The sequence below is a fragment of the Mizuhopecten yessoensis genome, unplaced genomic scaffold (assembly GCF_002113885.1).
Source record: "Mizuhopecten yessoensis strain PY_sf001 unplaced genomic scaffold, ASM211388v2 scaffold10831, whole genome shotgun sequence".
In the NCBI taxonomy this organism is placed as follows: Eukaryota; Metazoa; Mollusca; class Bivalvia; order Pectinida; family Pectinidae; genus Mizuhopecten; species Mizuhopecten yessoensis.
Window position 1 is genome coordinate 754,601 of NW_018408743.1, and position 27,023 is coordinate 781,623.

The 27,023-nt window shown below is 38.5% G+C and overlaps 1 protein-coding gene across 2 annotated transcripts; it reads left to right on the forward strand.

The window, feature by feature from the left end:
• Positions 1 to 197: 197 nt before the first annotated feature.
• LOC110462829 (centromere protein F-like) lies at positions 198 to 27,023 on the forward strand. Of its 2 annotated transcripts, none has more exons than XM_021517027.1 (17): positions 198 to 235; positions 2,322 to 2,461; positions 2,971 to 3,183; positions 3,693 to 3,915; positions 4,376 to 4,485; positions 4,975 to 5,389; positions 5,895 to 6,046; positions 6,994 to 7,206; positions 8,010 to 8,161; positions 9,676 to 9,803; positions 10,203 to 19,243; positions 19,945 to 20,136; positions 20,889 to 21,242; positions 21,752 to 21,868; positions 22,136 to 22,277; positions 23,407 to 23,922; positions 24,482 to 27,023. In XM_021517027.1, exons 2-17 carry the CDS (start codon positions 2,324 to 2,326, stop codon positions 24,691 to 24,693), a joined length of 12,318 nt encoding a protein of 4,105 aa, XP_021372702.1. In that variant the 5' UTR covers positions 198 to 235; positions 2,322 to 2,323; the 3' UTR covers positions 24,694 to 27,023. The 2 variants fall into 2 exon arrangements, with proteins under 2 accessions (XP_021372702.1, XP_021372703.1); XM_021517028.1 differs by having other exon boundaries at positions 5,898 to 6,046.

Genomic DNA, 27,023 nt, shown 5'->3' on the forward strand with positions numbered 1-27,023 from the left:
GAACAATATTGTAAATTAAAGTATCAGCAAGATTTAGTTGAATCTTTCGTCTTTAATACATTTTCATTGTATTGGTTAATTGATTATTGAAATTATTATTTTTACGACAATTCAAAAACATTTCCGCTTCATGCAAATCCTCGATTGATTCAAGCGTTCATGTCGACGTATTTGATTAAATTTCGAGCATGCGCATATGAACCGGAGGGATTTTTGAATGGCGGACTGAATTTTAGTAAGTTAATCAACAACACATATATTCGTTTCAAATGAATTTAGTCACTGAAGACGCCCTATTCTGCATAATATTCCGAACCAATGTAATTGAAGGATTTAAATAAGGTTTGCCCATAGTCCACAAGCCAATGGTCATTTTCCCTGAACATTCTCAAATATTTTTTTTGCGCCATTCAAAGTTTTTGTTTACTGTACTGTATATGGTCGACGGCCCCTTGGTCGACATGGTTGATGATAGTGAAAAACTGATACTATGAAATGAATATGCAATATTACTTTTGTATGAATTTTGAAAATTCGTTATGAAATAGAAGTATTATTCAAGGTTCCCCGTGCAATGACAAATTGCAACCTCACCCTTCACCAGACTTGAGACTAAAGTATAGGTTCGGCTCAATTTCACATTCTTTTTCTTCTTCTTCCAAATCTTGAGTGGGCATCCCAAGGATGGTTCAACACTCAGAGCGCATGCCGATTGGCGGTTAAAAACCTCTTGGGCAGTATATACAATTAAAATTCTGGAGTATGATCTTATCCGGAGAAGGCTTTGTGACCTGCTGGAAGGCTGTCCAGCTTGGTCTTAAAGGCCGCCACGGGTGAGGCAGTCGCTGTCTCAGGTGGGATGCTGTTCCACTGCTGTGTTGTTCTAGGGGAAGAAGGATTGTTTGTAATATTCCTTATTTGCCTGTAATGTTTGCAGCTTATGAGATCCTCTTGTTCTTGTGTCGCCACTTGAGGCACATAACAGGTCCAGTACACTATGCCGATTGAGCTATATAGCTGTAAAGACATGTAATAGCTCTATTGACCTATCTGAAATGGGTCTTTTAAGCTATTTTCATGTAATTTTCTTTTTTAAGGAAAACAAAACAAAGTCGCTTTAACCCTTTCACCACTGTAGATCATAATGGACCCTCCATATCAGTGCATGGTAGAGTCTACTAAAGTTACATAGGGGTGAAAGGGTTAAAAAGAAGATTTTATCATTAGGTGGATAACAAAAGACATTAGATATAAGTATTCTAATAAACATCTAAATGTATGCTTTTTGTAGTCAACATTACCATAAACCTTATGTTTTATGCGACTGCTTTAATTTAATGAAAATTGAAATCCGAGAAAATATAGCTCAATACACTATATACAGCTATACTTTATAGGTGAATATAGCTCAATCGACAGAGTTTACTGGACCTGCATAAGGGTAACAGTATTATGCCTTTGGATATATAGCAAGTACTGTTTAGAGAAACAATTTTATTACTGAAATGGGGAATTATGTGAAACAAAAACACAAAGTTTTTTTAAACAAAAGAAGTAAAAAGGTTGTCAATCCAAAAAATAATAAAGTTATCAATTCTGATGTCTATAAATTTTAGTCAAATTTATAAACCATATCACTGACTTTGTTCTCCATAACTACAGTTACAGTGTGTAGTTCTTGGGGTCACCCAGTGCAAAATGAGATAGGTTAACATTATTTTTTCTGTTTTGTTTATAGTTACAATACCCACGTCACCACACTATAATTATAAGCAATGGAGGTGATATAGTTTGTCAATTTTTAAAAAAAACACTTAGACATCTAAATAAGTTATTTTTTGTGCCCATTTGTACCTAATTTTAGTATTTATTGGGTTTTATTGAAAGAAAGTTGCCCTTTTATGTACTCAGTAGTTAATATTTAAAAGATCTGTATATGTTGTTGTTTCACTTCATTCCCTATTTCAGTTATATAATTGTTACTGTAAATAGTAACTTGCCCAAATGCAGGATTATTACCCATATGCACCATTGTGCCCAGCCTTGACATTTTTTTGTGGGGCGGGGTCCAGAAGGCACAGAAAATACAAAGAGATGAGCAACTGATTTAATCATCTTTAAATATTCAAGAGTCATGGCCAACTCAAGTAGATAAAGGCTTGCCATTCAATCTATGAATCTGTTTGTTGAATATAGTACTAAATTACTTAGTAGTAAAATATAAGGAAATTTGATATTGAAAGTTGCGCATGCATATACCTGGTATTATAAAAGTAGAAATATCTCCATGATTGTTATTTGTCAATTATCTAAATTTTCAGAAATGAGTTGGGCAGCAGATGAATGGAAGGATGGGCTGCCAGCCCGGGCCCTTCAGAAAATTGGCCAGATAGAACAGCAATTTGAACGACTAAAGAAAGAAAGGGACCAAAAGCAATTCCAACTTGACGGCCTGGAACAGGTATCCAAAAGCAGTGTTACCCTGGGTGTCTGTTTGACTGATCGCCTTATGTACTATACATGGTTCCTTTTTATCTTCGAAACTTGTCCTGTTTAACCTGTTGAAATCTTGCTATGTGAAAACTTTTCTTCTTGATAACATATATTATACATATAATAGTAAGTATTGAACATGTTAACTGGTCTGCAAAAAAAATACTACTACCTGGTAGTTTATGCTTTAATTTCCTGCTAGTGGATTTGTACACCCCTACATGTGTCTATTTATAAAACGAAAGAAAAATGGAGCTATGGTATTTCCTGCTATATGCAAACATATGCTTTAATGCAGCAATAGTATATCTTTTCTGCACAAAACTTTCAAAATAATGAAAATTCTAGCCAAAAAATGTGTGCATGTATCAGAATTCAAAACTTGAACACAAGAAATGTTGACTTCGTGACAGGTTAAGTACAATACCTATTCTCTGTCAAGTTCTGATAGGTAATACAGCTTTGTTTTATTTGAAGGCTCTTCAAGTGCAAAAGAGGAAGGTAGAAGAGGAGAAGAATCATGCAGTTGTGTATAAGCGAGAAAACCAGAGCCTGTCTGAAAACTGTCAGGACCTGGAGCAGAAGCGTGCGAAGGTGGCACAGGAACTCACAACTAAGGACAATCATATTTCCTGTATAGAGGGCAAATTGTCTCACACCAAGTCGCTGTATGAGGCCGAGACACACAAGGTCTGCTTATCCATTCTGAAGACATATCTTGAACATACTATTCAATGGATACTTTAGTTTAGAATGATTGTAATGAATGTTTATTTGACTGCTTGAATTGATCAAGTATGAAGTCTGCTTGAATTAATCAAGGAAGAAGTTTTCTTAATATGGTCATGTGACTGAGCTATTAGATTATTTAACCAAGAACCTGATCAAATTGTATTGATGGTTTGGTCATATACAGAGACGACAAAAATTAACCCTTGGTAAAATGTAACACTTAGTACATAAAATCTTCAGAATAATACTAAACAAATTAAACATAATATTCTAAATGTACCTGTTAAATGCATAGCGCGGGGGGGGGGGGGCAATTTAAAATCTCGTCTATGAAGTATAAATAAGTGCCACTTTTTTGTGGTAAAAATTTTGCATTGAATTGTATTGCCATGTATTCAGACATTGTTTACCTTGATGAACTTATTTTATGACTTAACATTTAAAACAAAAACAAAACATTTTTACAGGTTAGTCAGCTTCAGACCGAGCTTGAAAAGCTCCAGAGAGATTATGACAATTCCATCAAGAATATGGAGAAACTGACAGCTGACCACCAGAAACTACAGGAGTATAGCAAACAACAGAAAGTACAGCTGGACAGCCAGAATGACCGCATTAGGAATCTGGAAAATGACCTCAAGCATAATGTTGACCCCAGCAGAAAACCTGCTGTTCCTGCATCAGTGCAAGGTATATTGTCATATTTATTTCTGTGGATTAGTAAGATTCCAGTTTAAGTACCCAGTATCTAAAATGTTCATGAGCAAGCACAAATAAGAGCAATGGTAATGCTTCCTGCAAATAGTGCAGAAACAATATATACGTATTAAAACCAAAGTGGTTGCTGTTGCCTGTTGAATACACTATATATATAAAAAAATCGTGAGGCAGAATATATACTCCCAAAACTTAACTTGTGCACTCATGAAAATACTGGTATTCAGCTACACTTGTGAAATAAGTGTGTGTGGGGGGGGGGTCTTGATGTGGGAGTAAACCTTTTTGCATCTGATCCAGGAATCAAACCCCTGCCGACATGGTGAAAGGTGAGTGCATTATCCTCCAGTGCGCCAACCAACAATCCAGCAGATATAACTGCTGTATCACTTAAATCATGAGCAGTTGTTCAAACTATTTTCTCATCAAACAGGGACTGGCGCTGATCTACAGAACAAGTTACAGCAGTTAAATGCCATGAGGGAGAAGGATCAGATGGAGATCAAACAGCTGAAGGAGGAGTTAGAGAGACAGGCAAAGCAGGTAGGTAGTGTTTTAATACCCCAGATTAAGCATATATGCTTGCCAACTTAAACGTGACAAATTCCATGAAGCATGCCATGTGTTTCATGTTGAATTTGTAACATTCTGGTTTGCATTCATATTGAGTATGAATTTATTCAATTATTTATCAAAATTCAACATTTAGTTCAAATATTAAGTACACACCGTTCTATCCAAGGAAAGATAAATGATATCCAGCATAACAATTAAGATGTCATCATATTAATGACATTAAAATATTGGCCATGGCAATCATATAGCTTATATGAATGTCATCTGAACTTTGAAGGATGAAATAGTGGTAGTGCTATATAATTGTAAATTTAGGCCATTAGATTGCAATATATCATCCAATATTTACTCAGTGGTGTAAATGACTGATACATCAGATGGTCATGGTACACCAGAAAGGTTTTCCTTCTCTTTTGATCAGAATACAAATAAAAAAATCATGTCATGGTTTTTTAGCTTGGAGACCAGCTTAAGCAATCCACAGTAGAAGTAGAGAAGTACCAGAAGCAAACATCTGATGTATCTATGAAGGTAGATAACCAGAATCGTGCCAACCAGATGTCCAGTTCCATTCCTGGTTTTGGCTCATCAACCAATCCACAGGCCAGCACAAAACCAGGCTTTGGGCATTCAGCCAATCACCAGGCTAGTTCCATCCCTGGCTTTGGCTCATCAACCAATCACCAAGCCAGTTCCATTCCAGGCTTTGGCTCATCAACCAATCACCAAGCTAGTTCCATCCCTGGCTTTGGCTCATCAACCAATCACCAAGCTAGTTCCATCCCTGGTTTTGGTTCACAAGTCAATCACCAAGCCAGTTCCATACCAGGTGGGATCGGTACCGAGTCTATTGGTGCACAGAACAGTAAAGGTATACAAATAAAAATGAAATAGTTCTAATTTTAAGTTCTTCAACTTGTTAGGGCCTCGAATGTCTGTCCGTCCCTCCACACTTTGACATGGTGATACACTGTGAAATGTAGATGTGCATTAGGATTTTAAAAAAATGCTTAGGTCAGGGTCCCTGCTACCAAAAGTAGACTGTGGAGGGGTACGTCCTAATCTCGTAATCCAAAAATCTATTCTTGCAATTTGACATGGTGATACACTATGATATAAGGATGCATAATACGGGTTTAAAAAATTGTAAGGTAAAAGTTACTGTATCTGAAAATAGACTGGCGGGAAGGAGTGGTCAGGCACATGGCGGGCCCTTGCTTACCTGTCAGTGTTCTGGTTAACTATTTTTATGTTTTGGAGATCTCCCACTGTACATTTGTCACAAAAATCGTTGTTTATTTAGGTAAATTAATTTAGTGAAAAGAAGTGTTTGATATTTCTACCATATGACATGAATTGGTTTTGTTGTAATTCAGCAGCCAATGGGAGCTCCTGGTCTAGTGGTGGTGACTGGAAGGACGGTTTGTCGTCACAAGGACTTCAGAAAATTGGACAAATTGAGGCTCAGCTGGATAAGGTCAAGAAAGAAAGGGACCAGAAACAGTTCCAGGTGGACAGTTTGGAGCAGGTACAAATTAGGGCCATGGGAAAGCTTCGGTTTTCTTAAACTTGTGGAGATGTTAGCAATGAACTTAAGTATTGCATTAAATTCTCTCAGTTGGTAAAACACTATAACCATATACAGTGTTAACTGATATCTGTCTTCGAAGACCAACAGTAATCTTTAGCTGGATTTTCATGCAAACGTTGTGTATAGTACATCTTCAAGAACTTTTTTGGTACTTTTCTTGACATTGTGTCATCTCTATAATAAAAAAATCCAGCATTTTCCAATTGTGAACTGCACTTTATAAATGTATCCGTCTTCTTATTTCATAAAACCATTCAATTCTCTTCAAATCTCTTCTAATTGTTGATGATAATATCGGAACCATGAAATTTCAAAAAAGCCTTCAAATAAAATAGATTGGCATTTTTCATTTGTTACATTTTGCATGAAAAACATTGGTAGTCAAGTTTTTGACATTATTGTTGACTAGGCACGCCATTCAAATGCTCAAAAGATTAAAAAATATCTACCAAATGTGATAGGCATTGTAATGTAATGAACAGTCTTTTTCTGAAAAAAATCTTGTGTTTCTATTAAACAATCTTATGTTTCTGCTAACCCTACCTACCCTAGACTTTTGTGTGTACCCTTAAAGATTATTGGCATTTATTGATATGCACTGTTTAAGTCAGAACTCCCGCTCTAGATAAGAATAGCAAAAATATTTTCCAAAATTAAAGAAAAATTGCCTTCCTACCTACCTACCCTATTTTTCTGAAGATTTTTTTTATTTGTCTGATGAAAATTGTCATATCTTTGTACCTTTTCTGCATAGAGTATATGTAGTTATCCTAGCACCTATCCGACTGTTCGTTCATACCCTATATATAGGAATTACACACAGAGATCTTCTGCCATCTTACAATGCCTGTGTTACAAATTGCTGTTTTCCTCCAATTCACCAGGCATTAAACAACCAGAAGAGGAAGGTTGAGGAGGAGAAGAACCAGGCTGGCAGCTTAAAGAAAGAGATACAAACACTGTCAGCTAGCTGTGAGGCTATCGAGCAGAAACGACAGAAGTTAGCACAGGAGGTTCAGGTCAAGGACAACCGAATATCATGTTTGGATGGTCAGCTGGCTCATGTCAAGGCACAGATGGAGGCAGAAACCCAGAAGGTTAGAATATTTAGGATTGTTTGTAACAGTCTAATGGCCTGGCTAGAGAAGGTAGGAGTGTCACTAGGGTTACTCTAAATCAATTGTAACGGCCTGGATAGGGACAAAAACTTACGATGGAAGAGGCAGTTTGGGTTTAATACTCTAGACAGTTTTGCTGAATTGTAATTTATGGAATTTTCTCTGTTGAATAAAGTATTTTGCAGTAACCTTGTTGTTTGAAACTCTTGTTATGTTAATGTGCAGATACATAAACAGGTGGTACAATTCAGAACAGGTATACACTGTCATGTTATATGAGACCCAGTACAATAATCTTCCTATAAAATTCAACCTGTTCTTAATTTGATTCATAGAAACTCTGCAATTTTATCTAACCTTGGTTTTATTGATCTTGTGGAATGTGTAAAAGATAGTCCTCAGTTGCTTAAGTGGGACAAACATTTGGTATTATTCTTATTTTGAAATTTCTCAGGAGAACAAGACACAAATGACTTAAGTAAGGGTCAAGCTAACCACTAGCCCCAGCCCCAGGCCAGGTTTTTTTGTCAGGCCTGTTAAATTTGTAAGGAAGCTCTCTGTTTCAATATTTTTCCTTCTTGCATGAACATCAAAATAATGATAAAATAAACCACGCTGAAATGTTCTTTGACTCTTTTAAATATTCCAGAAAATATTTGTTTATTTCTTAATCTTAAGTCAATATGTAGCTTGAGCCTGGCGGCATACAGTGCACTGGCCAGTGACCATGTTTGTGACCTCTAGTGTGCTGAAAGGTTCTGACAGTAAATTATTAATGACAGGTGAGCAAGCTACAAGCAGAGGTGGAGAAGGCACAGTCTCAGCAGCAGGAGGCCATTCGCAAATTTGAGCAGGTGTCAGAGGAGCAGGGCAAATTAAAACAGCGGGCACAGTTGGCACAGCAGGAGCAGAAACAGGCCACAGAGAGCATGACGTAAGTCTTACACAATATATAGGTCACAGAGAGCATGACATAAGTCCTACAGAAAAATAGGTCACAGAGAGCATGACATAAGTCTTACAGTATATATAGGTCACTGACAACATAATGTAAGTCATACGGAATACATAGGTCACAGAAGGCATGATACAAGTCTTACAGCATATATAGGTCACAGAGAGCATGACTTAACTCCCACAGCTTATATAGGTCACATAGAGAATGACTTAACTCTTACAGCTTATATAGGTCACAGGGAGCATGACACAAGTCTTACACCATATATAGGTCACAGAGAGCCTGACTTAACTCTTACAGCTTATATAGGTCACAGGGAGCATGACACAAGTCTTACACCATATATAGGTCACAGAGAGCCTGACTTAACTCTTACAGCTTATATAGGTCACAGAGAGCATGACTTAACACTTACAGTATATATAGGTCACAGAGAGCATGACACAAGTCTTGGACCATATATAGGTCACAGAGAGCATGATACAAGTCGTACAGCATATATAGGTCACAGAGAGCATGACACAAGTCTTGGACCATATATAGGTCACAGAGAGCATGATACAAGTCGTACAGCATATATAGGTCACAGAGAGCATGACTTAACTCTTACACCATATATAGGTCACAGAGAGCATGACTTAACACTTACAGTATATATAGGTCACAGAGAGCATGACACAAGTCGTACAGCATATATAGGTCACAGAGAGCATGACACAAGTCTTACCCCATATATAGGTCACAGAGAGCATGACACAAGTCGTACAGCATATATAGGTCACAGAGAGCATGACTTAACACTTACAGTATATATAGGTCACAGAGAGCATGACACAAGTCTTACACGATATATAGGTCACAGAGAGCATGACACAAGTCTTGGACCATATATAGGTCACAGAGAGCATGATACAAGTCGTACAGCATATATAGGTCACAGAGAGCATGACACAAGTCGTACAGCATATATAGGTCACAGAGAGCATGACACAAGTCGTACAGCATATATAGGTCACAGAGAGCATGACTTAACACTTACAGTATATATAGGTCACAGAGAGCATGACACAAGTCGTACAGCATATATAGGTCACAGAGAGCATGACTTAACTCTTACAGCTTATATAGGTCACAGAGAGCATGACACAAGTCTTACACCATATATAGGTCACAGACAACATTACGTTTGTCTCACAGTATACATAGGTCACAGAGAGCATGGCATATTAAAGTCTTACAACTTATTGCTAGCATGACAGAAGTCTGAAAAAAACAGCATAAGCTGGCCATATATATCTTGATGTGAGTCTTACAACATAAGCAGTCCATCAACAATGCATCATGAACTCGCTACACACAGCACGATGTCAGTCTTATGACTTAACGTGGGCCATATAACTAGACAGGAGCCTTATGATGATAGAAGTTTAGTAACTTGATACATTTACAGTTGTAGATTGATACACTAACCTTGTTATTGTGTTGTACAGGCAGATGAAGAAGAATGAGAGCATTATACAGAAGAAGCTGGAAAGCAAGGAGGACGAGGTGAACAAAGTGAAGGATGATCTCAAGGTCATCAAGGACAGTCTCACAGAGAAAGATAGACAGATGCAACGTAAGCTCTCAATATTAATACAGACCTAGCTCATGTTTTATGTACTGAACATATCAACAGAGCTCTTACCTTGACACGAATAAGCCTTATTCAGTCAAATAAATCAGAATTTAAGAGGCAACTTGGGTCTTGTGTTGGTAGTTATGAGGTGTCACGTTTGTAGATCAATTTACCGAGAGCCAAGTACGTTAACAAGATACAGGAATTCAATCATCCTGCTGGTTGTAGAGTTTATAGAGAAACAATGCTCCACTAAATGTAGTCTGTCAGAAACTATAGATCCAGTTGTTTATTCGGTGTCCTTCAAATTTTAACCTTCCTTTTAGTGCACCATGTGTCTTTATGTAATGTTTCTGTGGTGATGAGAAGAAATAATTTTTTGTTTGTTGTGTATTCCAGAGATGCAGAAATCTTGGCAACAGACAGAAGCTCGAATAAAACACCAGAGTGGCGAGAAGGAGGCGGAGTACAAAACGATGGTCGAGAAACTGTCAGCATCAGAAAAGGAACTGCGACAGCTGCAGAGTGAGCACAGAAACCAACAGAACCAGTTCCAGGATCTGAAGAGTTCCATCGAGAAAAAGGAGAAGGAAAATGCTCAGCTGTCCCACAATAACTCGCAGTACCAGTCCGACCTGGACGCTCTACAGAACAAACACAAGAAGGCCATGGACGAGTACCATTGTCTGCAGACAAAACTTGACCAGCTCCACTCCAGCCACATGACGTCCACTACCCACCTACAACAGTCCAAGAAGCTGTTGGAGGACAAAGAGACAGAAATCAAGGAGCTGAGGAACACACTTGAGGGTCTGCAGGACCAGGCAATTAAGAGTGAGGAGCGGCACCAGACAGCACTTACCGAGCTACACAGTCAGATGACCAATGTCCAGCAGGCTGCGGACACCAAGGCAGCAGAGATCACTTCACTCGAGATGCAACTGCTATCTGTACAGATGCAGGTGGACTCGGTCAATCAGAGCAACGCAGGACAGATATCCGACCTTGAGCAGAAGGTCAAGGCTCTGGAGGTCAGTGAAGGTCAAATGAAGGACGTTTTACATAATAAAGAACAGGAGATTGACACCATGAAAAGGACTCACGAAGGAGCTTCACATGAGCTAAATAACGCTAAGGAAGCTCTGTGCGAACAGGAGGAGAAATGTAAAAGTATTACCAGTGAGTTAGAGGAAACAAAGAGAAAATTAGAACTTGCCAAGGATTCCGTAGACTCGCACATGAAAGAAATCAAAGTTGTTAAAACTGAGTTGTCTGCTGTTCAAGAACAGTCTGCAAATGAAAGCAGTAAAATCGCAAAGGAGGCAGAGGAAGTCAGAGGTCAGCTGAAAACTTGTGAGGTTGAGAAAGAGACACTCAAGGAAATTGTTTCTAAGAAGGAATCTGAGTTAGAGGAGATGGCGAATAAGTTTGACAGTCTGTCATCGACAAAACAAGAACTGGAAGTGAGACTTGCAACTCTGACTGAGGAGCATGAAACCTTGGTTGCTGAAAGACAAACCCTCTCCACTAAGTTGGAACAGGCAGAGAGTGCTCTGGCATCAAAGACCAGTGAACTGGGAAATTTAGCTGAACAACTCAAGTCCTCTAGGGACCAGCTAAATTCTGATATGGAGGTAAAACAACAGCATTTGAACAGTGTACAAGGAGACCTGGATGCTATCAAGGACAAGCATGACAAAATGGCTGAAATGCTTGTAGTGAAGGAACAAGAATGTGATAAGCTTGGACTGGAATTAGCCGAGGTGAAGACTGAGAGCTCCACTCTGGCTGACAAGCTTCAGGGATACCATGACCAGCTTGGGACAATGGAGTCAGAGAACTGTCAACTGAAGGATCAGTACGATCAAGCCAACTCCACTGTGGTAAGCAAGAACCAGACTCTTATGGAACTAGAGACTGAATTGTCGTCGGTAAAAGAAAAGTCTGAAAGCCGTTGTCAAGAATTGTTTGACTCTCTCTCCAAGACACAAGAGGAGTATGAGTTGTGTCTTGTTGAGAAGGACAAAGCCCTTGAGGTTGTGAAACTCAAGGAAAGCTTGTGTGAGAAATTACAGACAGAACTATCTGATCTCAAGGCTTCTGAGAAAGATTTTGGTGTCAGGTTGGAATCTACAGACAAAGAAATGAAAGATTTGGTTAAGGAGAAAGAACAACTTCTTAGTAGGCTGTCACAAGCCAACGCCACTGTGGAAGGGAAGTCTGCAGAATTATGTCAGTTACACTCAGAACTGGGTGAAGTTCAGAAACAAGCTGAAGTTGAACTGAAAAAGAAGGCAGAGAGTCTGGACAGCACTAGTGAGGAGCTTCAACACATAATGGAGAAACACGATAAAATTAAAGAGTCTCTGAGAGTCAGAGAGGAGGAGCACACAAGCGTTCAGGACAAATTGGAAAACTTGCGGAAGGAACACAGTGAACTTGCACAGAAGTGCCAGTCTCTAACAGATCAAATAGAAACCATGTCATCAGACACAGCTCTACTGAAGGAGCAACTGTGTCAAGCAAATGATGCTGTCACCACTAAGAGCGAGGTGGCTAGGAACATGGATGCTGAGCTTTCTGCTCTCAAAGCAAAAGCTGACACTGACTGTCAGGAGTTGTCTGAAAGTGTGACCAATTTACGTGAAGAGAATTCTAAATTTCAAGAAGAGAAAATGAAAATGACAGAATTGATCAAGGAAAAAGATGAAGTTAATGCTAAATTGAAGGAAACTCTGAATGGACTTCAAAGTGAACATAAAGAATTGGCCAACAAGTGTCAGAGCCTGTCGGAGGACCTAGAAACATTGGAAAAAGAGAATGGATCAGTGAAGGAACAGTTACAACAGGCGAATGAGGCTGTGGAGGGAAAAAGACAGACTATCATGTCATTGGAGACTGAACTGCGGAGTGTCAAGGAAGAAGCACAGTCTGTATATACATCTACAGACTCAGTCATGTCTGAGCTCAAACAGCAACTCGACACACTAACCACAGAGAAAGACAAAGGAGTTGAGTTGATAAAGTTCCGTGACCAGGAGGTTGAGCGGCAAAAGGCAGAGCTGTTCTCGCTGACAGAGAATCATCAACAGCTCCAGACCAAGATGGAAATGTTACAGATGGATGTTGAGGACAAGGATGAGTGTATGGAAGATCTGGATGGCAAGGTGCAGGGGTTGGAGCAGAGTCTGGCAGCAGTTAATCTCTCGCTTTCACAAAAGGAGCAGGCTCTTACCAAGGCAGAGGCGGAGATGGACGACGTCCTGGCCAGACTGGACAGTCTGAGAGAGGAGCATACTGCTTTGGAACAACGCTGTCAACAACAGACATCACAGCTGGAGCAACAGACATCTGTGGTCAACAAACAAGCTCAGGCGTTACAGGAGGATGGAGAGAAACACCAGCTCCTCTGTGAGGAGTCGGATAAGCTTAAACTCAGCCTGATGGAGATGACATCATCTTATGAGGACAAAGACAATCAGATTCTAAAAATGAACAATACATTGAATGATTTGGAGTTGTCTGTCACAAGCTTGAAAAATGATCTATTTGAGAGGGACGAAAGCATCAACAGCTTACAAGTACAGTGTAGTAAACTTCAAGACGACTGGGAAAGCAGATGTTCAGATCTCAGTGAGCAGACAGAATGCAACCAGCGCCTTGAAAAGCAAGTTGTATCACTTGAGAGTTCACTTACTGAGGTCCAATGTAAACTGGATCACAAATGTGCTGAATATGATCAACTCAGCAACAAGTTTGCCGACCTTAAAACTAAAATGGACGAGAACGATTCCACTATCAAAGAGTATCATGATACAATTACACAACTCAGGTCTTCAATTCAAATTAATGAGGAAAAACTCAAGAGTTTGCTGACTGAAAAGGAAAAAGTTCAGAAATCCAGTTTGAAAGACATGCAGAACCTTCATGTTCAGTTAGAGTATAAACAGGAAATATTAGACAGGAAAGCCAAGGAACTTCAGAAACTCCAGGTTAACATGGCGGACATACAGTCACTTCTCAACACACACCGAGAGGAGCTGCAACAAGCCAAGGAAAGTCACAAAACTTTAACACAGGAATGTGATCTTCTGCAGACAGCATTAGGGGATGCAACTGAAAGTCTGGAGACCAAAACAGCAGCTTATAATTCACTTATGGATTCCAATGGCACAATGGAAGAGAAATTAAGAAGTCATTTGGAGGAAGTCGAGAACAAGGTAAAAGCTCTCTCTGATGAGCTAAATGCAGCTAAGTGTAAACTAGAGATGATGGAAATGGACATTGAAGATCGGGACGCAACAATTGCTGATATGGCCGACAAATCTGAGAATCTCACCAACAGTACAGACAGTCTCAGGGAAGAAAACACTAGACTAAAGGCATCCGTTTCAAGTTTGGAACAAGAAGCAGATAAATTCAAAGGGAGATGTTTAGACTTGGAAGTGGACCTGAAAAGTGCCTGCGATCAGCTTGGTGACAACATGAGAAAAACAGGAGACATGGAAAACGAACTGAAGCAAAAACTTGACACCATGCTGTCAGAGAAAAATCAAAGCAATCAAGAACTGAAGGCACTGAGTCAAAAATTGGAAGAAAATGAAAGACTGATTTCCCAGAGAAATGAGGAAAGAGAGAAAAGGGATAATGACATGGAAAATGTGAACAAACAATTGGAGGATGTACTGGATCAACTCAAAAACAAGGAGGAAAGCTTACAAAACAATGTCCAGGAACTGATGTCTTTGAAAGATAAATCCATGAAATTGTCAGAGGAGTATGATGCACTAATGATAAAGAACACTTCATCAGATAATGATATGGAAGCCCTTAGACTGCAAGTAGAAAGTCTGACGAAAACACTTGAGGAGAAGGAAGTACTTGTTAGCGAACTTCAAATTACAATAGAAACAAAATTGAAGGCAATCGAGTCACTCCAAGATGAAATGGCATGTCTGAAGGAAAGTTCAGACAAAACCCTGCTTTGTGTAAATGAGGAAAAGCATGAGAAAGAACGAAATATCAAACATCTGGAAGAAGAAAGAGAATCTTTAAGAAATAATCTCCAGGAAAAGCTGAGTGACATCAGTCGATTGGAATCAGAAAAAGAACTACTCCAACAGGAATTTGATGACAAGATGAAGGCATCATCTTCGGATGGGGAGCAGCTGAAAAAAGATAAATATGATTTGCAAGAAAGTCTCAAAACCTCTAAGAACGAAGAAATTGCATTGAAGCAAAATGTTTTTGAACTTGAGTCACTTGTGGAGGAACTGAAATCTCATATTTCTAGCCTGGATGAAAAAAATTCAAAGTTGTTGTCTGATGAAGCTGCTATGGAGGTGAAGATGACCGAAAGAATGAGTGATAGTGAGAGTTCCCTGCAGGAACTAAGGAAGGAATTCCAGGAAAAAGAGGAAGCAAGGTTTGAACTACAGACAAACTTGGAAACATTGACAGAGGAAATTTCTAACAAGGAACGAAATTGGGGAGATCAGGAAAAGACTTTAATAAGTAAACTTACAGAATCAACAGATACAATTTCTAATCTGGAGAAAAATCTCGCGGAGATAACAGAACAGTGTGGGGATTTGGAGAACAAATTGGTTAACCTGACTGCAAGTGTAGAAAATGAAACATCTGAGCTGAATCACACTATAGCTTCTGAAAGGAAGAAACAAGTGGATCTGCTGAAGCAGCAGGAAAAGGAATTTGATATTAAGAAGCAAGATTTGCTAAGTAAACTGGAAACTGTGGGTCTGGAGTTATCTCTCAAAGAACAGGAGAATGCTCAATTAAATAACGAGTTGGATATAGTGAAGAAAGAGAATACACGCCTGAAGGACACCACTAATCAGGAGCATATAGATATGTGTGAGTCTCTGGCAAGTCTGCAGAATCAACTCGAGGCAATGACCAATACTAGTACCATGATGGAGGAGGAAAAGAACCGCCTGGAAAATCTCCTTGACCAGGAGAGAGCAGAGGTCAAGCTGCTTACTGATAAAGTGACCAGTCTGGAGACAGCGGTCAGTGATGCTACTGTGAAATTGTCGCAGGTCAAAGATGAATTCATTGCAAAGGAGATGCAGTTCCAGGAAAACATTAAAGAGCTGGAAACAGAGAAAAACAAACTCAACACTGCATTGGAAGTATCTGCTGCTGATCTGGAAAAGTATACTGCTGACAAAACTGACATGGAAAACAATCTTTTGGAGAGAGACTCACTTTTACAGAGTTCTCAGAATGACCTGACAGTCCTTGAAAGTGACAGGAAGCGTTTAGAAGGCTTGGTAACATCCCTTGAGAGTGAAAAGAGCACTCTTCAGTATAGATTGGACGAGTTGCAGTCAGAGTTGTCTGCCCTGCAGTCAGAGAAGGCGCAAACTGTGCAAACAGCCGAGGAGACCAAATTTGAGCTGGAGACCAAAAAAGACTTATCAGAGACACTCCAGCAACAGTTGGACCAACTACAAGCAGATCATACACAGGCAACAGAGAAAGTCAGCCAACTGCTGTCGGAGAAGGACTCTCTCTTGCACAGTTTTGAGAAGGTGACTGGTGACAAGAACGATCTCACCGTCAGACTGGAGGAATTGGAGAAGTCATCGCAGGACAGCGAGGAGAAACTTATGTTTGAACTGAGCAATACAAAGGAACGTTTGTCATCTGATCGTCTTAAAATGTCAGAAATGAAATCAGAGTGTGAAACCTTGGGGCATAAACTGAGTGAGAGTGTCGATGTCAGTGCTGCTCTTCAGCAAGAGAAGGAAGATATATTACTGAAACTGGGAAATCTGGAACACAATTCCTCAGATTGGGTCGACAAAATCTCCTCTCTCGAGCAGAAGTTGAAGCATAATGAGGAAGCCCTGGATTATAACACGAAACAGTCAGCTCTGATGGAAGAGGAAAGAAACAGTCTCAAAGCAAGGGTGGAGGAGTTTGAAAGAGAAATCATGGACAATGAGGAGAATCAGAAAGTACTGGAATCAGACTTGATGTCAGCAGAAAAAAGAATATCTGATTTGGAAGAGGAAGTAGAAACTAGTAGATCTATGATGGAAGATCTTCAGAGAGAACTTCAAGTTTCTCAAGAACAAGTCAGTGCCAAAGAGGCTGAAATTGTACATATGAAGGAAGAGCTTTCCTCTAATGTCCTCCGGGCCACAGACACAGCTTCTGAAATTTCTACTGTAGAAAGAAGACTGGAGGCTCTAAGTTCTGAGAGAGAGGAGGAGAGACAAAGACTGGAAAATATCATAGCTGAAAATGAGAACAGTATAGAAGAACATAAGGAGAGAATCTCCTCTCTGAATATGCAGCTTGAATCCCTTCAGTCAAAGATAAACAGTGAAGAATCAGAGAAGGAAAAGTTATCTGGAATTTTACAAGTAAATGAATCAAATATGGAGGACATTTTGTCAGAAAAAGAACGTCTTAGTGACCTCCTTTCTGAAACATCACAAGAAAGTGCTGACCTGAGACACAAGGTCACAGAGCTAGAAAAACAGATAGCAACATTGAAGGCTGACAACCGGTACTTAGAAGACCAAGTATCGGAGTCCCAATCACAGCTCCAGGCCACCCAGACTTTCTCCCAGGACATTCAAAACCAGCGAGACTCCCTGGGCACAGACTACAAAGCCATTCAGGATCGCATCAGCCAGCTAAGCACGGAAAACCAGGAAATGGTCAGCAAAGCCCAGCAAGCAAGCATAGAGGTGGAACGTTACAAAATCCAGCTTGAGGAAACTGAAGAACGCTCCGAACAGCAAACTCAGACATTCTCTCAACGCATCTCTGATCTACAGGGTGAGGTTCAGAACCTAGCCTCGCTAGTGAGCTCCTATGCTGAGGACATGAAGTGCTTACAAGGAGACAAAGAGGACCTGAGCACCTGTGTTCAGAAGATGGAGATCGAGATGAAATCGGCCAAAGATGATCTTGAGACAAAGCAGAGTCAGATCAAAGAGCTGGAGGCCATTGTACAGCAGAATCAGAAAATTAGCTCAGATTTAGAAGCAGATTGTCAGAAATGGAAGGAAAAGAGCGAAAGATTAGAAGAAGAATACAGTCAGAAGATGTCGGAGGTGGAATGGATGTCTGTAGAGAAGGGGGAAACACAGGAGACTGTGAGTGGGTTAGCTAAGGACAAGAAAGACCTCTCCCAGACAATTGAAACACTGCAACAGAATCTCACAGCAGCCAGGGATGAAATAGAAACACTGCAGAATAGTGTTAGCACTGGAAACACCCAACTCAATGTGTTAGAGATGGAAAATCAGGAACTCAAAACTTGTATTGTTGATAAAGAACAGAACATTACTAAAATTCAGAAAGAGCTGGAAGATTTCACGAACAAATTGAAGAAAGTTGAGGGTGAAAAACAAGCATGTCAGCAACAGATTGATGACTTTGTCCTTGAAAAAGAACAAATGGTGGATAGAACGATAGCTGCCGAGTCAGATTTGTCTGTGATTAAGGAAAATCTTGTGGGTCTGAGTGCCGCACAGGCAGATTGGGAAACCTCCATGAAGAAGAAAGTTACCAAGATACAGGAGAAAGAGGCGCAGATCACCGGACTTAAACAAGAGATAGACAAACTTACCGGCCAGGTGGATGAACAAGTGAGACAGTTAGTGGAGCTGCAGGGGAAATTGGAGAGTCTGACCAAAGAAAAGAAGGCCACAGAGACTGATATGGAGTGCTTCAAGGATGCTATGGAGTCACTGGAGATGGAGAGTGAAAGTCTGAACGTCGAGAAGGCCACACTCGAATCTGAATTAAAACAGGTAAAGGTGGAGAGAGACGATGCAAAGCAGACTGTGATGAAGTTGGAGCAAGAGTCACAAAAGGTAGATAGGAGTAAGGAGATAGAAATGGAGCAGGAACGAGCATCTTGGATCGTTGAGAGAGAGGACTTCAGGGATAGGATCGACTCACTCAATGCAGAAATCGCAGAGATAAATGATAAATTTAGCTCCTGCTCACAGAAACAAAACAATCTGAGTGGTGAGAATGTGAATCTTACAGCCAAAATACAGGAGCATGAAGACAAAGTGAAACAACTAGAAGCCCAGGTTTCTACCCTTACTGACAATTTAGACGTTCTTAATTCTGAGATGTTGGAGGCGTTAGAAAAACACAGAGTTGTGTGTGAATCTGAGAGAAGTGTAAAGGCTGAGTTGATCGAGGCCAACAGACAGTTGGCACGAGTAACTGACAAGTTGAACACCAGGGAAGATTCAGTGCAGGAGGTCAAAGGACAACTTGAGAAGCTGAGTTCAGAGGTCAAGACACTGACAAGCAACAATGTGCGCTTGACGCAGCAGTGTGCCACACAGGAGCGGGAGAAGGGTGAACTTCTGGGAGACTTCCTCAACCTGGAGAATGATAAAGCACAGCTACAGAGGACTATTGATGCTCTCAAACTTGAGGTAAGTACATTTTATCCAGCAAGTCTGTTCATTTGAAAAAAATTGTCCAAATTTCATTCGACATGGTTTTGACATACTATTAATTAGCAAACAATATTTTCATATGCAGGAGAGAAAAGTCTTTTCAATTCTAAAAATACTAGTGATTTTATTTTGCGCATGGTTATTTTTGCTGCCGTTTAATTATGTATTATCACAGTCTGAGAAAAAGACAGGAAAACTTAAGAAAAAGAAACCCCCAAATTTTTGCCATTTGGATAGACAGATGTTTAGGATTCTTAACTTTTGCTGTGTTTGGTTGTATTTAAACCCAACAATTTTTTTCCTGATATTTTGACATGAAAAATTTAAGCACAATATAGAACATCATATTTTTGCATTTAATAAGGAACCATATAAAATTTACTGTAAATGAAGAACTTTGTGAGATGTCTGCTGTTTAATAGGAATTGTACAAGAAGTTAGCTATGGTTTACTGTAAATGAAGAACTATGTGAGATGTCTGCTATAAAACATGAACGTTATGAGGTGTCAGCTGTGAGATGCATAGTTTTTATGATCATGAAAACAAAATGATTAAATCACTATTTTTCCTAATTCAAATGTGATAACAGAATTATTATTGTGGGTCCTTGGACTGTTACATATTTTCTAAGAGTTTTCTACAAATGTACAAAATTGAGTACGGTCTGGATTGATAGGTTGATGACGTGAAGGGAGAATGTCGTGACAAGGAGAAGGAGACTGAGCATGTCAAGAAGCAGCTGGCAAGTGAGGAGGAACAACGCGTACAGCTGGATGATCAGCTGTGTGCTGTACAGGCAGAGCTAGCCACGACCAGTAGTTCACTCACCAAATACGAGCAGGCCAACACCACCCTGGAAGCCATCAAGGTTTGTGGACTTGTACCATCTTGATATCCCCTGTACATGTAAACTAATTAGCAAGTATTTTAACTCTTTTAACCCCTGGAGACACATTTGAACTCTTCCAATTCAAAGGTTGGAATAGTTCATTATGAAATTTCATAGGTCAATGAGTTAATTGGACATTTTGAATATCCTTTTTGTCTTGACTGTCTAAATATGAAGGTCTAAATTTTTTACTCTTTTTTTCAACATCTCTTTATTTGACTGAAAATGTATGGATACATAATCCAAAGTTCAGGTACCCAAATAAGGACGATACATTTTACTACTTTTATGTTACTTACAAAGATGAAGAGAATTTTTATTTGGTTTGCAGTGATAGTTTTTCAGTTAATATCTCTTGAAAATTAGTTAAGTCACTTTTGTGTGGAGCACTATGGTGCAGGATGAGGACTAGTTTTCACTTTTCTACACTTATGAAATGTGCTGCAAAACACACGTAAAATAAATTGCAGGGAACCTTACAAATTCACTTATCATGACAAACATTTGTCATAGAGTTAGATGTTCATGAGAAAAACTCCTTGCAAGAAGCTGTTTCATGATAAAAGTGCTTTACTGTAATCTTTTGTATACAAGTGCATCATCGTGAACTAACCAGCATTCAATGAATCCTTCATTAGTAGATCAGCAAATTTCGGGGAAGTATATATCAATATGCACATAATTGGTTAAAAGCTTGTATTTGTATTCTCTCTCTTTTTTCTATGATTCAGGAGGAATTCACAAAGAGGTTTGAACAGATGATAGCTGACCTTTCCGAAAAGGACAACAACATTGCAGAAATGGAGTCTGCCCACAAAGCTGAGGTGGAGAGGCTCACTTCATGTCACACAGAGGAAGTTGAGAGGATGATGGGAGATAACTCAATGACAACAGAGAGGATGAAAGAACAGTACGAGTCGGAGTTGCAGCAGCTGCAACTGGCTATCACAGAGCTCGAGACACAGGCTGTGGGAGGTCAGGATAGTGGAGAGGTACAAGCAGCACTTGACCTGGCTGAGAGACAGATCGCAGAGCTTAACGACAAAGTGAAGACGCAGACAGCTGAGGAAGAGAAACTTGTCAAGGTACAACATAATATAAACCAGTTATTGAATGGGTTTTCATTGCAGAACATATTTTGTGAACCAAACAGATATTCTGTCCAAAGATTCCATTAAAATTAAGTTGCAAGACATTCAGAAAGGGAAGGAATCTGATTATACTTGTCAGTTTCCAATGGTCTTGCTGTCTTTTTTATCACCCTGACTAATTTGATGTTCAAATAGCAAAATTATGATTGTATGATTTCCTTAAGTGCTCCAACAGCTTACTGCCAGTCAACTTTTCAAACAAATTTTAAGTAAAAACAGTTAGAAGTTCACCCTTTCTTTTAACCTGTCTGTCTGCATGTTCATACAGACTGATCAACTGCTGTATTACGGTAACTTTTCCAAGCCAAATATCTCCTAAAAAGATGGAAAAGAAAAAACTTATCACTAAGGCTGAAAATTGTCCAGAGAAAAGGAGCAATTCATGAGAATGATTTCCTTATTCTGTGAGTTCAGTGAGATAACTAGCTCTGCTGTCTTTACAGGTGATGAAGAAGTGGGAGAGCCGGTGTTCACAGCTACAGACCGAGCTGTCTGCAGAGAAAGCTCGCTCACTCAAGCTCAAACAACTGCGTGGCAACAAGGAGCCAGACTCTACGCCGGTATGTTTTTCATTTATCAATCGCAACTCAATCAGTCTGTAGTCCACCCCAACATCTGTTAATGCATCCGATCTTATCAAGGCACCTGCCATGGAAGCACATCATTTATAATCCACCCTTTGGTTTGGATATGCTTATTATCTCTCGGGATGTCTGTGATCATTCCAAATCTCTCAGACCCTTTGTCTCTTCAGTTTCAAATATTCACCATAGTTATAGTGTTCTCAGTTGTCGGAGCTTGTTGATATGTTTGTCAATGTATTGTAGGACAACAAAGATGTGGAGGAGAGACTAAAGACCGCTGAAGCAGAGAGGGATAAATACGAGGAAGATTTACTGAAGTCGATGGCCGAGAGAAACACCTTAAAACAACAGAACATTTCACTAAATACCAAAGTGACAGGACTAAGTATGTGATCATTTATCCATCAGAATGTTAACCTGAATTAACAATGCATAAACAGATAGAGACATTAATGGTCAATGCCAATAGCTTGTCGATTGTTTGTCTTGTCTAGTTAATTATAGGTTGGGTTTGTAAAAAAATCAAAATCGGCATGTAGGCAAGCACTCTTAGTATTATACTGTACATCCCTGAAGCTAAAATGACAAGGCGGTTACAATCAGGTGGCACAGAGGGAAGCCCACTCATGTTCATCTTTCACTAACCGCCCAGGGTTAGATACCCTGATTGGACATGAAAGGTATTGGGATTTACATTGGGATCTCAGTTTCCTCCCTTATTTAGACCTCCCTGTTCTCTGTCCAGGCTAATCATAGTGATTAGTAATGTTGTTAGCTTAGTTTTAATTGTTGTTTTAAAAAAAGCAATGTTTAAAAAAGTTTTGATTTTTCTTTCCACTAATTTTCTGTAATATTCCATTTTAAGAAACAGTATCAAAGCAGTTATGAACTTTCAATAAAAACTTTGTACCACCATTGAAATCAAATTCAAAAAGTACCAGAATTTCATCTTATTGAAGCAATTATAAAATTAACTTTACAGTGGAGCAGTTTTGTTTCACCTGTCTGTTTTATTTAGACTATTTGATTGACCAAGATTTATCAATATATTTGTTTACCTTTGTATTTATTGGACATGTTGAGGCATAAGTAAACTAAATATTGTCCCACCTATGTTAAAATTCCATCGTCCTGCATCCATGAAGTCTTATAGCCCCGAAACAGCTGACCATATATTGAGATGGAATTTGAAGCGTACCAAAAATGCAAAATGATTGTCTTGAATATCACACTCCTTGTTTTATCAATTAATTTTAATGAAAATTCAAAATAATAATAAAAATCATATCAACAAAAGGATGATACTGGAAAATACCAAAGATCAATGGGAAAAACGAAACATAATTTTCCTTTTTTAACAAGTAGTAATCATAGTTTGTGAAACAATTTAATGCATAAATGTTAAAAAATAACAAGACTAGATTTAGCAATATAAAAACCTTTTGGTACAATTGTGAGTTTCTAATGATATTTGAACATTGTTCTGACATCTGTTGTTCGTCTATTTTTTTTAGTTAAAATGTTGAACATGCAGAAAAAAGAACCGAGATCAGTGTCACAGGTTTACGATGTGCCTTCTGTCAACACTACCGGGGATCAAGTGACATCCAAAAAGGAAACGAAAGACTTCACTGTAGTGAAACCTGAACCACGACGTCCAATCAGTTCTAATAAATTAGACATTCCAGCCGTTTCTGTCTCAAAACCAAAATCTCCAAGTGTACTCCCAGTGTCTCATAAACCATTGACAAGGTCTTTATCTTCCCAAATCTTCCCAAACTCTTCAAAAGACCTTCATTCAACAACTAAATCACAGACTCAAATGTCTCAGCTCCGAGTTCAACAGCAACAGAGGGATGGTAAATCACCCGATAGGATATCTTCCTCACCGCTCACAAGAGCAATGAGTTTGAAATTATCTAGTGAAAAGTCTTCCGGGATACCAACCCTAACACGATCTCAGGAAAAACGCAAACTCCAGACAGAGGCTCGGGATGAAGTTGTGCCAAAGAAAATCAAAAGTGCTGCAGGTATTGTTCTGGCATATAGTCCGATTTTTTATTTTATTTTAAAAGCTGTATTTCTACAAACATACCCAAAAGATAGAGTAGGTCATTCAGAAATAATTTATTTTTAATTTTTAATTTCAATTGTCCATACAACAACACTATTTCTTGAATCATTTAAATTGACTTCCCATACACACATTTAACAATGCACTTTTTGCCCTTCTCATGGTACTACAATACTTTGTGTATGCAGTGAGGAAGAACAGCTTTGCTCTTATAATCTCTCATACAAACAGTACTACGAGCATATATTTTAGTTCTTTGTTTGTTTGCTTTTGTTTAATTTAGATGATAAAAATGTGTAGTTTTGCGTTAAAAAAATGGAGAGGTTCAGGTGAGGGGCCACACAGCTTTTATAGTTTAAGCTGTATTGTCCTGTCATCACCAGAAATTAATATCATCTTGTATATGGTTTATGTACCATTTATCTTAACTTTTCCAACAGGTTTAAAATCTAAATTCAGGCTTGATATTAGAACCAATCAAGATAGAAAGCTAACAAATATATTCTACTTTTCAGATCTGCAACTCAACAAGAAACCTCTCGGTACAATCACCAACAGCCCTAGTAAGGTCTCGCACACGTCGGACGATCTCACGAAAAAAGTGGGACAAGCAAAGAGAGTGCTCAGTCTACGCAAATCTCCAGAGATGCGTAAACACCTACGTAAAACAGACTCTCAGAGTTCTAGTGCGAAAGACGCAGATAATCAAGACTGTAAAATGCAATAGTTAGGTTATAAGTGTATTTAAGTGTAGACATAATGTTGTGTTCGTCGTCACGGAACAAAGTTTTAGAGATTAGAAATTACATGACCACTTATAGATTCTCTTTATTAACAGATTAAGTTGATTGTACAGTCATGTGTGTATTTTTTTTGTAAATTGAGATATGTATATACACCCATACTAGTAAAAGTTTGATTATATACAGTAAAACCTGCTTTAAGTGGAACTTGGATAGGTCTGTAATACCTGCCCTAAGTTAAGTAAGAAATTTAGTTCCAATCTTTTTATAAAAGCCTTGTAATTTTCATTCCAAAACTTTTAACAAGTTTTACTATATATAAAAAAAATATAAATAGTGATGTATATAAACACATCTTTTCTTTCTGATCTGCCCTTCATACCTACAAGTGTCTAAGTTGTCAGTTGTATCAATTTGTTTTTTTAGTTTTTGTTGATAATTGTTAATGATACAGATTCTGAACATTTTAAATGTCCATGTTGTATATATTTGTGCATGTTCAATGAAGCCTTTCTACTAAAAAAAAAAAAGAAATATATATTTTGGCACATAGCTGCCGTACTTATGGAAGATTTTGGGGAAAGTTTTTGTTCGTTATTGCAAAGACAGAAATGTTGATGTTCGTTAAATGAATTGCCTTAAAAAATTATAGTGAATGCTTTTAATTACTTGAACTAATCATTAGAAAGGGATGGGAAGCTCACTGAAATGTGCTGGTACCCGGTAGTATGGTAACTTAAATTCATAATACATGTACATCCATTTTCAACTCCAATATATATCATACATTGATCTGAAATATACAATCCCTCTATGATTAGTTTTGGAATAGCCTACAGAACGTTCTATTGGACTATATTCTATTAAAAGGGAAATGGAAGACACAGTATTCGAAGTTAATGCAGCATTGTTAATAAGACTAAATGTTATATTTATACATTTTGTGGTTTGTCAGGTTATTATTTGTATATTTAACGACTTAACCTTCATTTTAGCTTAAACAGTAACTTTTATTCGGAGAGGAAACTTAGTAAACAGGATTGGATATGCTACTAATCTGTTCAGTTATGACACTAGGTTAAGCTGAACTATGTTGCCGTTATAACACTTTAATACCTCTGAAGGAAGAAATTTGGAAAATTCAAAGTTCAACTTCTAATATCAGTCTTGATTGTCAATTTTTTTCAAAATGGGTTTTTCATTTCCACCTGGTATTTGATGATTATGTACCACAATTTGGCATACACAGGGATGATTTTTTTTCTCTTTTCAGAGTATTTCCTCTTTTTACCATATTTTGAATTTCCTTACATCCCTGGATCATGCTGTCAGAAATGAAGATGTCGTCCATTATTAGGGTCGTTAGTTTGTAGAGGTAGGAAACTTCCACACATTTTATATGACTAGTATTCACATAACCTATAGCACAACCTTCTTTTATTAGGTTAAGTTTGCAAAGGTAGAATATCACATCTGTAAAATGTCTGGCAGTGGAATACATTGAATACAAAGGCTAAATAAAGGTGCAACTCAATTATTTTTATACCTGGTAATGGAATCTCCAAATATTTGGTCCTTTTGTACATGTAATGCTTGATTTGTATTCAATATTAACACCAAATATGAGACGAGATTATTATTTCGGCTAGTTTTCAGTCATCAAAGACCTTTAATTCTGGTTGATAACCTAGGCCCTTTTGTGTTTTCGGTTCAACCAGTTAAACCCGAAAGAAAACGACAGGCGCAGATCAGAACTGAGGCTTACCTCGGGAATATTTAGCACGTGTAGATTGAGGGGTCCAGCCAGACATGCCTGCCAAAACTAAATTGCCGACTATTGCCATTTTGCATTATTTCTTTATAAAACAAGGTCAATCCACATATAGATTTTAATATATGTTACATAATTTAGTGGACATGGGTAAGAAAGATATATTATTCTTGATATATCGTTATTTATTCTCCGAAACTGCAGGGTTTTTTAGCTCTGCCCATGGTTCGGTCTAAATGCGATCATTTATCATGGAATATTTCCGTGCCACCTGAACTGTTTAACCCTAGTATCCATATCACTAATTTTTCCATCATGGCAGTCAAATGCACAAATGTCATTAGTAAAGTAGAAATTTCTTATGATGACTAGCGTACTACAAAATTATATTATATCCTGATAAGTCTCTGGGTTAACCAGTCTTTAGGGAATTTTTTTAACCTTTCTGGAATCACCCATGTTAACGATATGGATAACTGTGTCGTACAATGTATTTCAATATGGACATTTTCTTTTTATTATCAAGGTACTCGTTAATTTTAT